This window comes from Mizuhopecten yessoensis, unplaced genomic scaffold, assembly GCF_002113885.1.
Source record: "Mizuhopecten yessoensis strain PY_sf001 unplaced genomic scaffold, ASM211388v2 scaffold7833, whole genome shotgun sequence".
Classification (NCBI taxonomy): domain Eukaryota; kingdom Metazoa; phylum Mollusca; class Bivalvia; order Pectinida; family Pectinidae; genus Mizuhopecten; species Mizuhopecten yessoensis.
Genome location: NW_018407245.1, coordinates 404,303 through 421,301, shown reverse-complemented (window position 1 = coordinate 421,301; position 16,999 = coordinate 404,303). Strand labels below are relative to the sequence as shown.

The 16,999-nt window shown below is 37.7% G+C and overlaps 1 protein-coding gene across 1 annotated transcript in view; it reads right to left on the bottom strand.

Moving 5' to 3' along the window:
- LOC110454425 (glycine dehydrogenase (decarboxylating), mitochondrial-like) overlaps nt 1-16,999 on the bottom strand; it is a 52,830-nt gene that overhangs the window by 8,737 nt on the left and 27,094 nt on the right. Inside the window, exons 6-21 of the mRNA XM_021503913.1 lie at nt 15,678-15,825; nt 14,548-14,744; nt 14,142-14,238; nt 12,192-12,297; nt 11,417-11,556; nt 10,530-10,610; nt 10,284-10,384; nt 9,843-9,969; nt 8,561-8,703; nt 7,585-7,660; nt 6,502-6,627; nt 6,017-6,096; nt 5,032-5,101; nt 4,351-4,463; nt 3,464-3,723; nt 1,493-1,588 (exon numbers count right to left, since the gene is read on the bottom strand). Of these exons, the coding sequence (XP_021359588.1) occupies nt 1,493-1,588; nt 3,464-3,723; nt 4,351-4,463; nt 5,032-5,101; nt 6,017-6,096; nt 6,502-6,627; nt 7,585-7,660; nt 8,561-8,703; nt 9,843-9,969; nt 10,284-10,384; nt 10,530-10,610; nt 11,417-11,556; nt 12,192-12,297; nt 14,142-14,238; nt 14,548-14,744; nt 15,678-15,825 (1,961 nt within the window). The remainder of the gene's footprint in view (nt 1-1,492; nt 1,589-3,463; nt 3,724-4,350; nt 4,464-5,031; nt 5,102-6,016; nt 6,097-6,501; nt 6,628-7,584; nt 7,661-8,560; nt 8,704-9,842; nt 9,970-10,283; nt 10,385-10,529; nt 10,611-11,416; nt 11,557-12,191; nt 12,298-14,141; nt 14,239-14,547; nt 14,745-15,677; nt 15,826-16,999) is intronic.

Genomic DNA, 16,999 nt, shown 5'->3' with positions numbered 1-16,999 from the left:
ACTGTAAACACCATCACTGTAAACATTATTACTGTAAACACCATCACTGTAAACATTATCACTGTTAACACTATCACTGTAAACACTATCACTGTAAACACTACCACTGTTAACAGATCACTTTACTTTTTATGTAACTGTACACAAAAGATTTAAATAAAGAACAGCACATATTTCACAACTTGATTACAGTGATCAATATCTCTAAGGAGGTTTAAAACTTACCATAGTCCTGTAGTGGTTTGGCTAAGTTTTAAAGCTAACAATAGTCCTGTAGTGGTTTGGCTAAGGTTTAAAGCTTACCATAGTCCTGTAGTAGTTTGGCTAAGGTTTAAAGCTTACCATAGTCCTGTAGTACTTTGGCTAAGGTTTAAAGCTTACTATAGCCCTGTAGTCATTTGGCTATCCCTAAGGTTTAAAGCTTCCCATGGTCCTGTAGTCATTTGGCTAAGGTTTAAAGCTTACCATAGTCCTGTAGTGGTTTGGCTAAGGTTTAAAGCTAACCATAGTCCTGTAGTCGTTTTGCTAAGGTTTAAAGCTTACCATAGTCCTGTAGTACGTAGTTTGGCAAAGGTTTAAAGCTTACCATAGTCCTGTAGTACGTAGTTTGGCTAAGGTTTAAAGCTTCCCATAGTCCTGTAGTACGTAGTTTGGCTAAGGTTTAAAGCTTCCCATAGTCCTGTAGTAGTTTGGCTAAGGTTTAACGCTTACCATAGTCCTGTAGTACGTAGTTTGGCTAAGGTTTAAAGCTTCCCATAGTCCTGTAGTGGTTTGGCTAAGGTTTAAAGCTAACCATAGTCCTGTAGTCGTTTTGCTAAGGTTTAAAGCTTACCATAGTCCTGTAGTGGTTTGGCTAAGGTTTAAAGCTAACCATAGTCATGTAGTCGTTTGGCTAAGGTTTAAAGCTTACCATAGTCCTGTAGTGGTTTGGCTAAGGTTTAAAGCTAACCATAGTCCTGTAGTCGTTCGGCTAAGGTTTAAAGCTTACCATAGTCCTGTAGTCGTTTGGCTAAGGTTTAAAGCTTACTATAGCCCTGTAGTCATTTGGCTATCCCTAAGGTTTAAAGCTTACCATAGTCCTGTAGTCGTTTGGCTAAGGGTTAAAGCTTACTATAGCCCTGTAGTCATTTGGCTATCCCTAAGGTTTAAAGCTTACCATGGTCCTGTAGTCATTTGGCTAAGGTTTAAAGCTTACTATAGCCCTGTAGTGATTTGGCTATCGCTAAGGTTTAAAGCTTACCATAGTCCCTTAGTCGTTTGGCTAAGGTTTAAAGCTTACCATAGTCCTGTAGTCATTTGGCTAAGGTTTAAAGCTTACTATAGCCCTGTAGTCATTTGGCTATCCCTAAGGTTTAAAGCTTACTATAGTCCTGTAGTCATTTGGCTATCCCTAAGGTTTAAAGTTTACCTTAGCCCTGTAGTCATTTGGCTAAGGTTTAAAGCTTACAATAGCCCTGTAGTGATTTGGCTATCGCTAAGGTTTAAAGCTTACCATAGTCCTGTAGTCGTTTGGCAACGTCCATCACTTCGATATTAGCTGTTTTCTTGAACTCGCGGCAATCAAGGATAAATTCATGGGCAACAAGACCTGAAACACAAACACAAATGACACTATATACATACCTTACAAGAGGTCAAACATTCCAAACAGTCTTTATGGGTTTGAATGTGTTTACAAATGGAGTTTAATGTCAAAGTCATATGTTATAAAAGTTTCACAGAGAACAACAATCTATAAAACTAACACATACCTAAGAAATTAATTTGATGTGGACCTGACAGTCGGCTACAATGGGTATGGTAAAGTTATGAAATATGACATACAATTAAATCTGCGTAACGGGGCCGTATTAGTGGGTGGTTCTTATTATGACCTTTATATGACCAGCTGGACTTATATACATGTACACATCAGTGTATCTGTACTGGTATATGGAGATTTTAGTTAAATATCACGACCAGACAGGATTTTACTTGAATGTAAATGTAAACTTTATTTTATTTTACAACAATTATGAAACAAGTTATTTCAACCTATATAAATCACTCTTGTTGTACCAAATATAAGCGTGTGAGGGGACTTAATGTGGGAGGAAACCGGAGTACCCGGAGAAAACCTATGTGGTCGGGCAGGTGACCCCATACCTTTTCACATCCGATTGGGGGATAGAACCCCGGTCGCCTTGGTGAAAGGCAAGTGCGCTATCTACTGCGCCACCCGACCACCCCTTGAATTTAGGCATATATCTGAATTTTACATCCCATTATTCAAACAGATGTATCTAGAGAATGTACAATGTTACAGTTACTCACAACGCAATAATACCTTGAATGCTGACTGCAGTTTACACACTCGCCTCGCTGGGGAATGTAGTCGGTGTATAAACTCGCACACACCGACTATAGTCTAAAAATAGATCGAATCGACCCGACTACCTTGCTGTGCATATGACTGTGTTACCATCACCCGTTTACACACGTGTGTATTTATAACAATCATTCAATCAACTTTATTGCATTTATACATCCAGAAATACAGGACCGATAGCAATACAGCAATTCACTAACAAATCATGTAACATTTACCTGAAACAATTTATGCATTCTACAAGCCTGTTTTCCAAAATTCAGACGACTTTTTGATAAAGAGGCCCGTTTCCGGCCTTCATATTTTGAAATAATGATGAAACTTCACACAAAAAAACAATGTCAGAGTCCCTTCACTTTTTCAGGTACCCCAAAGTCCTGTAAAGTAAATGAACGCCCCAGTTCCTGCAAAAGTTTTAGGTCATTAGATGACAATATATGTAGAAGTTTTTCAATGTCACCTAATGCAGTTTTTTTACTGTTATTCTGACGGTAGAATTTATTTTACATTTTAAAGATAAATGAAATTAATTTCTTCTAATTAGGTATTGCAAAATTTGCATAGTCGGGAGTTGCCGGGGATCTTCTCATTTCGACCAACTTCGATTTTCTAAATTATGGTTGCTCAGTCTAATATTCTAAATCAGGTAGAGATAGGTAGCTTAAATTTCCTCTTTATAAATAACTCATACAATAAAATGTATATAGGTGATCTACTCATGTTTGTTTTAATTTAAACATAACCACAGTGTGACACAACATTTGGTAAGCAGTGATTTGGAATTCATGCCGGTGCATCAATAACAGCCAGCTCTGTGAAGTCATACGTAAACTTTGCGTTCATCTTTAGTCTATCTCTCATTATTTTACTACCCACTTCCCTTACCGACAGTCCTAGCAACCGTTAGCTAAAAATAGATCAAATCGGACAGGTGACATAACCACACACGGCTGTAGCACTGATGTACCGATAAACTGACTCGCTGGGTTTATTCAAGGTAATAATGCGTCAGCAGTAAATTACAACAATTTGATTATTTCAAATCAAGACTTCTTTAATTTCCATCATCTCTTTATCAATAAAACTGTCACTGACCGTTTTCATTTTTGTACAGCGTCTTGTAATAACCCTCTAGCCTGGCGCTCATGTAATTGGCATTGAGGACGGCTATCTCCGAGGCATGTCGCAGACCCTTGGCTCCCATCATCTTAATGTAGGCCCAGGAAATGGGCAGGATGGCACTGGACCCAAAGGGAGCAGCAGACACAACTCCAAAGGACTTGGCCTCGGGACCGGTGGTACCGTACGGCGGAATCACAGGGTGGGTGGGGAGGTACGGCGCCAAGTGCTTCTTCCTGTCACAACATAAACAAATCCCAATAAAAGCTTCTATCATGATACAAGAAGGCAATCTGGGCACAATGCAGTGTTTTTCACCTAAATTTTACAACAGCCTTTTCTTTCATGAATTGGGAAAATATGGCATTATTTTTTATTGAAATTGGGAATATAGTCCTCATTTTTGGGTCATTTTGGGAAAATATGGCACTTTTTTGTCAGTCTGTATTGGGCTGTAAAACTGAGCTAAATAAATCACTGCAATGACACACCAGACTAACCATGATTTAACCTTACCCATTATATTGCAGAAAAAGATAGTGCATGATACTTTCACGTATTATAAATTATCAATTTGTCCAGGTTCGTTTTCATTGAATTCTATGCAAATTAGATTAACCTGCATAAGTTTGGTAGAAATAACATCCAACACTAGCAAAAGCTTCTTAGATCTGTCCAGTGTCCTAACATCTGAGTATACAATCACTATGACCAGCTTCTGGCTATTGATCAAACAATTTCGTATTTTCCGGCCTCACCCCTGTACCCGGGTGTTCAGCTAATTATCTCCTGTTGGCTCCGTATCTCAAACTGAGGATGTAGTACCTATGATTTCTACGTTTTCTCGTTAACTTTTTACTTACACCCCTATAGGTCCCATCCCCGGCCCTCCTCCACCATGAGGGATACAGAAAGTCTTGTGGAGGTTCAAGTGAGACACATCAGATCCATAGTCTCCTGGGCGGCAGATTCCAACCTATCACAACAACAAATATAGGGCATAAAGACTGCATATTTTCTTTAAGCCATTTTGTTCTACCTTTCATAAATACCATTTCTGTTAGCCATTTTATCATTCCTGGAAAAATGTTTAGCTCAAAAAGAATATTTAAAAATACATTTTGCTCGTACATTGTATTGGTAAAAAGTATGTTGAATATTTATGTATTTGTTTTTAATTTGGTGAAATTTATCAGGAAAAACAAATATCAAGCTACTATAGCTAGAATTGACTTTACAGCCACTGACAACTGACTTTCCTGACGTCTGATTTTACTGACAACTGACTTTCCTGACGTCTGATTTGTTGACAACCTTTTTTACTGACAACTGGCAGTGCTGACATCTGATTTTACAGACATCTGATTTTAAAGCCACCTTATTAACTGACTGCTATAATTTCTGACATGACACACATTTTTATAAAAACATGTTGCTGTGTCTTTAATCTTGGGATCTAAGGACAAATTAGCATGTTGGAGCAAATGATACAGTAGTCCTTGTTTTGGGTTGACAAGTTGGACTGTTTATGTATATAAGTTTACCTGGGCGTTCATGTTGGCTCCGTCCAGGTATACCTGTCCCCCGTAATGGTGGATCATATCACAGATCTCCCTGTAACACAGCATGTACATGTACATATGTTAGAAACGCAAGTAATACCTCATAAATATTACAACAGATTGTTGAAAAATTCCCTCATTTCAGCATTTATGATGTTGTTGATAAAACTAAAGGATAAAAACATAGTCACACATAAACAGACTAATTTCCAGGTTATATCTGAACACAATTAAGACTTCAATATTCATTAACTAAAATCTTTAAAATTTAGGTTACTTCATATCACTACCAAAAAGGAAGTTTCACACATTAGAAGCCTTATTTATTCTTATATATATGTATACATGTAGTTTCTCTCGTTTCCCTGTAAGTTAGAGCTGTCCAGTGTAAGAAAGCGGTGTAGGAAATTTCTATCTTACACCCCATTTCACGTGACGTGGCGTAACAATGGCTCAGCAATGACAAGACATCACGACTTTGGAACTCTCTGATGCCGCAACGCGGAAAAGCGACATGCGGAAAAGGCGACATGATGAAATTAAAACCTTTTGCGATATATTTACCATACACGTTAGAAAGATGTGATTAATTTTTCTGAGCAAACACTGTTTGAAATTATGGGATATGCTAAATCTGGCTGGCTAATTCGTTTTCGTCTAAAAAGCTCAGGATATTTTCAAAATTGTGGCTAGTCATGGTTTCTGAGCTTATTCTAGTGGTTGGTATTAGAGAAAAATACTCTTTCATGCCCAAGGGTGTAGGATACGGAAATTCCACCCTCAGGATTTTCAAATTTGACAAAACCCTCGGCACAGCCTCAGGTTTTACCAAATTTGAAAACCCCTCGGGTGCAATTTCCCTATCCTACACCCCTATGCATGAAAGAGTCTTATAATAGTGACTTATGCAATTACGGTTCTCTCTCTGATTTCTAGTGTGTACAACATGTACCGGTATGTACTTTACCTTATATCTTTATCAAACACGCCATTTGTAGACGGGTAGGTGACCATTAGGCAGGCCAGGGTATCCTTGTGCTTTTCAGTCTAAGAAATCATTAAAGATCTATGTCAAGACAAACCAAATACTTACGTATCAAATACTGTTTAAATTTCACAAATTTATTCACAACATTTAATTTCAGCATTCCCATATTTGCAATTTCCTGCTAAAATAATATTCATAAATTAGAGTCAACCCATATGTATTATTTGCAATCATCTCACAAAAAAAAGTGAAAAACAAATACCTTAAAAAACTGATGTTCAGTAATTTGAATAAACATTGTGTAAGTCTTTCTATCACAATACGGTATTTCAAGCTCATGCAATGATCAGTTTTTATATCCCTGTTCAGAATTACTTGAGTACCTTTTCAATATCTTTTGTTAATGTTCAGTGATCACACTGTCACCTTACAATGTCTAAATTCACTCCCACCCTAGGCCTTACCATGGCTGAGAGGTGCTCCATGTTGACAGCACCATTTTTGTCGACATTGATGGGCTGGATCTTCATGCCGGCCATCTGGGCACTGGCAGGGTTGGTGCCATGAGCCGACACAGGAATCAGACAAACCTATAGCACAGCACAGTTGTGGCGTAAATAAACACAGTCTAAGGGGAGATAATCCAAAACACAGTCTAAGGGGAGATAAACCAAAATTCAGCTTGGCCTTTGTGTAACATGATTAAATTCAAGGAAACAAAGCATTGTGTTTACTAACAACAACGGAAATAAATGTACGTTGTACATTTCACTTTATCCAATGTAGTTTGAAAAATACATTTCTACGGATGTGTAGGTACAGCAATTCCATATCTCAAGTAGATAAGAGCTGCTATTCAAAATGCAATTAAACAACAAAATACTGTATTAATAATTACTATGTACATTTTTGGTATGTGTTGGTCAATATTCTGGAAGTAAAGTAATAAAATTCCCATAAATGTATAAAGCAAACTTAGGATAAAGATTACATAATTTTAATTGAAAGATTTAAAGATATTTTTGTATGATTTACTGTATAACCCATTCGTCAAAGAAAGTATGCAATGAACAGGTATATGAAATTTAAGTATATCAATCAACATTAAATCATAAGTTTAACGGCATTCTAACTCTTCTGTCTAGTTTATCCCACAAGTGTTTGATGGGGGACAATTTAGGGACAAATCAGGGACAAATCAGGGCTAAGTGGAACCCAATCAATAGAAACGATGTTATGTGTTGCAAGAAATTCCCTACAGACTCCTGCAATGTGAGGCCTCACATTATCCTTCTGAAAAGTTAGATGATGCCTCATAACAAAAAATTCTATCAACGATTCCTAAAGGTGTTTTCATACTATGGGAAATTCCTCCTCAAACCTAAAGCTATAACTGATTAATCCCCAAATTGGTCATGCTTCAAAACACAGGCATAAGCAAAACGCTCGCCTCAATGCCGCTACATGTATTAAGAAGTTGTTTTTCCTTTTCATTTTAATGTATACATTATGCGTCAGAGTGATAAAGAGGCTGGAGAACTACGTACTGTTCTCTGTGCCTGTCCGTTAGCCTGTAGGTACGCCATGATAGCTCTCAGACCAGCATACTCCCCCTGGGCACCACTGTCAAACAGTCAACAAAACATTAATCACATGGAATTTCGTAACAACGATACAAACATTTCTGTAGATTGAGTCTTTAATACAAGTCTTTGTTAATACTGTCTATGACTAAAATCAAAACATCAACTTTATTATAAATCTAAGTGTGTATGGACTGAGAGTTGATTTCAATTATCCATTCCTCTATCCCATCCTCATCTCTCAAAAATATCTGGTACCTACACACAATTACATATGATGGCAGTTATAAGAAATATTGGCAAATAAAACTGCGTTCTGTATGAAGCAAATTCTAGTTTTAAGACTTTTTGGGGAAAACTGCCTAAATTTCATTGAGAAAAGGACTGAAAAAAAAATACTTGTTTATGCCAGGCCCCCACCCCTGATTTTGTTATGGTGGGGTAAACCTCAAATTTTGGGTACATGTGTACTTGATTCCTTTCTTATAGATGACATCAGTTAAGCTTATAGCAGTAAGAAGTAACTACAAGGCCTCTTTGGCCTATCCGATTCAACCAGTTGAAACAGTCGAACATGAAAGAAAACATCAGGCACAGATCTGAACCGAGACTGACCTCAGGAATATTTGGCATGTGTAGATTGAGGGGTCCAAGCGTGCCTGACCAAAACTAAAATGCTGACTATTGCTAGTTTGCATTATTTTCTTTATAAAACAATGTCAATCCAGATGCAGATTTTAAGATACGTTAAATAATTAAGTGGACGCGTGAAAGAAGAACATATTATTCTTGATACATTGTTATTTATTCTCTGAAACTGTGCGTTTTTTTAGCTCTGCCTACAGTTCAATTCAAGTGCGTTCGCTTATCGTGGAATATTTCTGTGCCACCTGAACCGTTTCAACCTGGATATGCGAATGTAACCCTAGACTACACTTACCTGTTTGGTTGGAACGAGATTTTATCATAACCAGTGATTTCACACAAGTCTCTCTCCAACTCCATAAACATTTCCCTGTAGCCCTCTGTCTGGGGCAGGGGTACAAAAGGGTGGATGTTGGCAAACTCATTCCAGGAGCAGGGCTACAACATCACAAACGACATTTATAATCTATGCAGAGGACAACCAAGCCAGTGAAACGACACTTGGCAGCGGTTGATGTATGATGTCTGTACTAATAAAATCTAATACCTGTAACTGAACAAATCGGGTCTCGGTCGAGGGCCAAGATTCAATAACATAATATCAACCAAGGCCTGAGGTCACACTACCACAATTGGTACAATTTTGACAGTTTTTTAGTGATCTTTAAAAATTCAGATCTTGTATCTGGAATATTTCTTGATTTTTGACAAAGACTACCTATGGTGGTTCATTTTCAGGAAAAGTTTTATATGTAAGTAATTTGTTTTTGAAAACAGAACGCTAAACTCGGCCAAGAGATTTCGTCCGTTTTTCGGCCGTAAATAATACCCAAATTGGTACACCATATCACAGGCTATAAAATTTGTTTTTATTTCTACAAGTTGATGTGCTGATTACAACAAAATATATTGCTTTTATAGATACCATACTGAACTATAATTGTATATATTCACTTTTATATTATCCAAATATAAGGACCAGAAATCAACATTTAAACATGCTTATTTTGACAATCCTCCAAAATTTCGTCGACTTACGTCGTTTTACTGGTTTTCTGATATGTTTACTTTGAAGTCATCGTGTACTCTTAAAATGTTCCTGAAAACAAAACTATTCGACAGAAATACTGATAAATATCTCTTTTGTTATAATGTCAAAGGAAAATGCTCAAATTTAATTTTAAAGTACTATTCAGACAATTTTCTGACCGTGTACCAATTTGGGTAGTGTACCAATTGTGGTAGCGTGACGTTAAGCCTCGGTTGGGATGTTACAGAAGCTTAGCTCGCACCCCCCACCTTTTAGTTTGAAAAACTACCCAGTATTCAATTTCACTTTAGTCAATAAGTAAATATGGCCGCTTCACTATTAAAGCTACATTTGAATGCTTCCATGCAAACCGTGTAGTCTGTCCTTACAAAGAAGACGTATTTCACAGTGTATACTATATTATATATATCTACAATCTAGTAACATCAAAACAAAATACAGACGTTATCATGTGGATTGTCAGTTTTGTGAATTAGTTGCGACTAAATTGCTGCGTGAAAATTCCACAAAAAGGGGACAACATTACCATCATTTCTGTTGTACTATTGAGCTTCATGGTACAGGACCCGAGTGGAATCATGGAGTGGACCAGTGATAAATCTTTGTTTTCTAGGTACTTCATGTATCGTACAATGTTCGTCTCTGACTGGTATCTGTCGAAACAAATATCAACACAATGTAGAAGTTATTTTAGAGAATCCTTGGAGGCATTTTTTTTTTTTTTTTTTTTTTTTTTTTTTTTTTTAATTTTTATAACAAATATACAAAATTAAGTACGGAACCATTTTGGTTATTATTTGAAAAATATAGACAAGAATTATGAGAATGAAAAACCAAACAACCACAAATTATCATGTCAAAGTTTTACCTCTATTATAGCAGTAATACAGACAGAAATTTTTACAAAAGTATGTTTGAGATTTTTGTTTATTATTGTCCCTATGTAGGTTAAATAAGGCCGCCAAACCTGTTGAATACTGGATGCTGTAGGAAGGTACTAGTCCTTCTGTAAGGGGAGTTCCTGATACTGGTAGACGGCTCCGGACCTAATTCTTCAGCAAGCGACTCCTGTATAGGAAACAGTAATAAACTATGTAATAAATCCATTATAAGAGGAATAAGAGAAAAAAACATTTTTTTGTCAAGATGCATGTACATCTTTTAACCCTTTAATCCGAAATATCAGAAGTACGTAATAAACTTGAGAACTTACCGCTGAATCTCGACAACCTATGATCTCCAGAAGGTCCTTCAGGTCTGACCTCTCAACTGTCTCATCTAGGGAAACGCCCACCTGGTAGGGAAACAAACTCTTACAGTAAATTTCACTTTAACAATCAAATATATTGCTTTTCTCCAATTCACTTATATAACCTTTGACATAATTTGTTTATCGACCCCAAGTGGATACTTATCTTAATTCTAGACTAGTCGAAGCTGAAACAGCTGACATCGTTGTGTTGTCATGTTGTTGAAAATGGGTGAACTTGAACTTTTCACTTGTGATCACAGGTTTTAAATGAAAATTACTACATCACAAACATCAACGTGCAGCAAAACCTCCATGTTGTTGAAATCTGATTGTTTGTATGAGTAACATACATATTCTATACCTAATGTTTGTCAAAGGGAATATTATAACCAGCCATTCGGGTCGATATGTCTCGCCTGTGCCCCGCTTTGACCATCAATGCACATATCAGTGAAATAAATTCAATGTTGACATCCAGCATTTGATGCATGAGTCGAGATGTACTACCCAAGATGCATCTATGGTCCAAGTTTGGTTGGTGTAGCACTTATACTTTCAGTGAAACTAACTTGGAGGCAAAAATGTAATGTTGATGTTGCCGCCGTCACCGGAAAAGCAACACCTTAGTCTCGGTCCGCTTCCTCGTTGTGGCGAGGCAAAAATTGTGGGTTTATAATACATTGTAAATTTTTGGTTTACTATTATAATGTTGGTACAAATTTTCAGCCATGTGCATGTGTGAACTTGAATAGTTCACTACTGATTCCAGCTGTTAAAACGAGAACTGCTACATCACAAATGGAAACGTACCACGAAACCTCCATCTTGTATGGTAACTAAACACTTACGTGTCCATCTCCATAGTACCGAAGGTTGATTTCTTTCACACTAGCTCTGTGAAGTATTTCAGCTTGTCCATTCTTTGGCATGAATCGTAGTGTATCAAAACACATTTCTGTCCTGAGGTTGTGGCCTGCTTTCTTTATTCCTATAATAGATGATTTTATGTTTTGTTCATATTTGACATATTTTCTGTCAAACAGTTGGGCCACACTTGGCTTCAGGATAAGTTATCTAGTTACACTACACTTATCTAAGATTTTTTTGGATTTCTGATTTTATCTGTTCATCATACTGTAGTCAGAGGTCAATGGTCACATCATAGAGGATCAGCTGAAAATCTCAGAAATCCACTTGTTCACATGTTGAAATATTAACAATGCTCCAGATAAATTTTGAGCATGGGTGTTTTTCACCTCTACCCTTGCAAAGTGAAGTTCTGAAAAGACATACCAGAACTTCAAAAGAGCAACATGCTTATTGATATTATATATACTTGAGCAGTTGAAACTGTCCTGATTTCTGTTTGTCTTATGTTGTAATATAAATAAAACTGTTTGGCTCCTATGAATGTTGCAAATTATTTGAACTTACATTTATACTAGCTATCATGTGCACTGATAAACAAAGTTTTATTTTCGGTTCTTGAATAACCTGATCCTTAGACAAAGATTGTTTTTTAATCTTTTAAATTTTGAAATTGAATCACCATTATCGTCAAGTCATTATGTGACCATACAAAGACATGTTGCCTATTGTGAACACCTGGTAGGACAACCATACCTTCAGCAAGTATAAGTGTGGCGTTGTGAACACGTTTCCCAATGTGCTTCAGTCCGTCTGGCCCGTGGTATATAGCATACATTGCTGACATGTTGGCCAGGAGAGCCTAGAATTGATAAAATAAGGGGTGTAAATATTTGTTAAGAAATATGTTTTACAAAATGAAGTCTCAATTCTACAAACTACAACAATATTACTTCTCCTTCAGCCACTCTAGGTTTTCTCATTCACGACTTATTGGGTAAACCTACAAAGAGTTGGTAAACATTTTTGGTTACCCACTAGTTGGTAACACCGCTATTTTATTGGTCATTCTTCTAATTATGAAATCATTTTACAATGCTTTGAGATGTCATCCACAATTTTAATGTCATAATTCACGGTAATCGGAAACAGACATAATGCATTTTCCAAGGAAACATGTGGTTTTCCAGGTAAGACAAGGTCTTGATACCACTGTGGTGTAAATGTATATGTCCATAGTAAATTCCTATATGAAAGTCTAGTAGATCCTGAACTAATAAGTATTTATTCTGGCAGTTCCTATACTGGAGGTATCTCAGGGTACTCTGTACAGGTGACTGACTTACCTGTGCTGTACAGGTGTTATATTAACCTGTGCTGTAAAGATGTTTTGCTTACCTGTTCTGTACAGGTCTTTTCTTTACCTGTTTTGTACAGGTGACTGACTTACCTGTGTTGTACAGGTGACTGACTTACCTGTGTTGTACAGGTGACTGACTTACCTGTGTTGTACAGGTGACTGACTTACCTGTGCTGTACCAGTACTTTGTTTACCTGTGTTGTACAGGTGACTGACTTACCTGTGCTGTACCAGTGCTTTGTTTACCTGTGTTGTACAGGTGACTGACTTACCTGTGTTGTACAGGTGGCTGACTTACCTGTGCTGTAACAGTGCTTTGTTTGCCTGTGCTGTACAGGTGACCGACTTACCTGTGCTGTACCAGTACTTTGTTTACCTGTGTCGTACAGGTGACTGACTTACCTGCGCTGTACCAGTGCTTTGTTTACCCGTGCTGTACAGGTGACTGACTTTCCTGTGCTGTAACAGTGCTTTGTTTACCTGTGGTGTACAGGTGACTGACTTAACTGTGTTGTACAGGGGACTGACTTACCTGTGCAGTACGGGTGTTTTTGTTACCCTGTGTGGGGCAGGTGACTGACTTACCTGGGCAGTACAGGTGTTTTTGTTACCCTGTGTTGTGCAGGTGACTGCCTTACCTGTGCTGTAACAGTCCTTTGTTTACCTGTGCTGTACAGGTGCTTTGTTTACCTGTGCTGTACTGGTGACTGACTTACCTGTGCAGTACATGTGTTTTTATTACCCTGTGTTGTGCAGGTGACTGTCTTACCTGTGTTGTACATGTGACCGACTTACCTGTGCAGTACATGTGTTTTTGTTACCCTGTGGTGTGCAGGTGACTGACTTACCTGCGCTGTACCAGTGCTTTGTTTACCTGTGCTGTCCAGGTGACTGACTTGCCTGTTCTGTACAGGTGACTGACTTTCCTGTGTTGTACATGTGACCGACTTACCTGTGCAGTACAGGTTTTTTTGTTTCCCTGTGTTGTACAGGTGAATGACTTACCTGTGCAGTACAGGGGTTTTTATTACCCTGTGTTGAACAGGTGACTGAGTAACCTGTGTTGTACAGGTGACTGCCTTACCTGTGTTGTACATGTAACTGACTTCCCTGTGCTGTACAGGTGACTGACTTACCTGTGCAGTACAGGTGTTTTTATTACCCTGTGTTGTACAGGTGACTGACTTACCTGTGCAGTACAGGTGTTTTTGTTACCCTGTGTTGTACAGGTGACTGACTTACCTGTGTTGTACAGGTGACTGACTTGCCTGTGTTGTACAGGTGACTGACGTACCTGTGTTGTACAGGTGACTGACTTGCCTGTGTTGTACAGGTGACTGACTTACCTGGGCGGTACAGATATTACTGGTGGCCTTGTCTCGTCGGATGTGTTGCTCTCTCGTCTGTAGGGCCAGCCTGTAGGCATCGTTTCCCTTGGCATCCCTACAGTTGTAAGACAGTGTGTCATTCCGTGATCACCTTTGCACGCAGAATCATTTACAAAAATTCAAATATCCTATATTCATTCATATCATAACACATATACATATCTTTATATATTAAAATCCTTGTAAATAGGTATTTTTAGACACAACTGTGAAAACTGTTGTGTCTTGCATGAAATTTACATCTTCAATATAAATGACAGTCCTGAAATATAAATATATCTGAAAAGACTGATTGATGTGATCTAGTCTGTCAAACAACACTTTAAAGATCCCAGATCAAGCATGGGACAGCCGTCCCCTTTACCTGGTGACTCCGATCATCCTCCCGGGCATAAGCCGCATGAATCTGTTACGCGTGGAGAAGAACCCTGCATGCGGCCCGCCGTAGCCCATGGGGATACCCATCCTCTGACTTGACCCAACGGCAATGTCCACTCCAAACTCCCCCGGGGGTCGTAAGATGGTCAGAGCCAGCAAATCTGTGGCACACACCACAAGGGTCTGTAAAACAAGGAAAATGTTACAGGACCATTTCAACTCACTATCTCCAATATCGAACATATTCCTCATACTATGAAGCAAGACTTCTGATATCATTATGGGTCTTCACTGATTCATTTAAAATACAATATATCAAAGCAAAAATAAAGCAACAAAATAAATCCATCTAATTTTATCCTAAAAATAAGGTATCGTCGGGTACCCTCCAGAGAGATGTTCCTGCTTCAATGGCATTTGTAAGTACTGTACAGCGCTTTAAATTCGTGGGGTCAATATTTTGCGGTTTTCTATTCAGTAAATATTTGCGGGGGGGTTAAAATTTTCCATGTGTCATGCAAAGTATTTTGAGCATCATCGTTTTAGGGTTAAACCTCGAAATACAGGTAAACGGTTGGAAAACACTGATCCCGAGCATCGTCATCCGCCAGTGACTTCACTCGACAGAAAATCAAATGTGTATGTACCTTTGTAGGAGTAAACTGTAATCAATTAATCACGGACTGTGTGCACATCAATATGTTGTGGCCACTTATTATATGTAAGTGTTGTTTTTACATTGACTGTCCAGTTGTCTGGTGATAATCTGATTTGAGTTCATTTAAGCTTGCATAACAAGTGTTGGGTTATAAATATTTTCAACATGTTGTGATAAGGTCAATGAAAATGGTTAACATTTTCGATAATTTTGCTGGTGTTAAGAACTCGCTGATATTAGTCGAACCGCGAATATATAGCTAAATCAAAACACTCCTGAAATATAACCGCTATACAGTAAGTCAATTTCTTTCAACTGCGTAAACTTTTCTTGCTTTATAATCATTGCATTGTATGACATTGTATTGTATGACATTGTATGACATTGTATGATATTGTATTGTATGACATTGTATGACATTGTAGTTTGACACCTACGGATAAGGATCTGATATTTACCCCATTAGCGTGGGCCTTCACCACCAATTCTGTGTGATCAAATACACTTCCATCCGTGTCTGGATACTGGATCAGCACCCCACACACATCACGATTGGACAGATCCATCTCACTCCAGTCAACTCTCTTAACCTCTATACCTAGGGCACTGCATATCCAAACACAGTTAGGTCATTTGGTTCACAAATAATATTTTGACATACAAGTGTATATCGTTTTACACTTAAACTTGATAATGTCGTGGGTTTTTTTAAATTTTGCACTAGAAACTTGAAAAGAAGCATTATCATTATATATTTCAGCAAAAGGATCAACAAAGCTTACAACTTCTAAACAAAACTGGCATTCAATGTAAATATTTGTTGCATAAATATGCTAGCAAAGATAGGACAATCTAACAAGCGAAAAAAAATCATGAAGAAGTCGAGTAGATTACCATTCCTAAACTACCTGATGCCAACTTTTTACAAATATCTTCTTTTGTTTTAATATTACCTGGTATGATGTATAAGGTGACAGTACCCAAATTGGATTCCCAAACCATCATTTTATTAAATCATTGAAAAATCTTAGGAGGAATTATATTCATGTATGGTTGTGTCAAAAAAGGAGTATCGATTGGTGTTCTTACAAACAAAATTAGCACCCGGGGCTCACTTGAGATATTTATAGAACGCTCTGAAGTTACCAATCAGCGTTTCCGGTTTTTGCGAAAGTCAGGATCTAAATCAAATCAGGGCTTGAATTTTGCAGTATCTTACACTTCAAATGAATATTTTTTGTCAGCATATTAACATTTTATGATGACCTTTAGAAATTATATGACAGAAAGTATTTCTGTAGTGTGAATTTATTCCTTTAGTCCAAAACAGAATGCATAGTCGTTGCACACACCATTTTTGAAAAACGTAATAAAAACACTGACATTTGAGTTTTCTTGTGCTATTTGAACTTAACAAGAGGCCCATGGGCCTTAACGGTCACCTGATATATCTATACAGAGAGTTGATTTTGTTTTTAACATGAACAGAAATATTATTCAAAGAGACAAAAAACAATAAAACCGCCTTATTCAATAATTCCAATCAAGTTATTAACATGTAATATTCAAAGTATCATTTGCCATTATAAACCATTATAAATTTTGCCCCCCCCCCCCCTTCTTTCCCCAGGGGGTAAACGTTGGACCCTAGGGTCATAAACCTTAAGACCCTTCCATCTATGAAGAGTATTTGATTCTACCATATCTGGGTCTTGAGAAGAAGATTTTTGAAATTTCAGTAAATTCGACCCTTTTTGGCCCCACCCATCAGCCCCTGGGG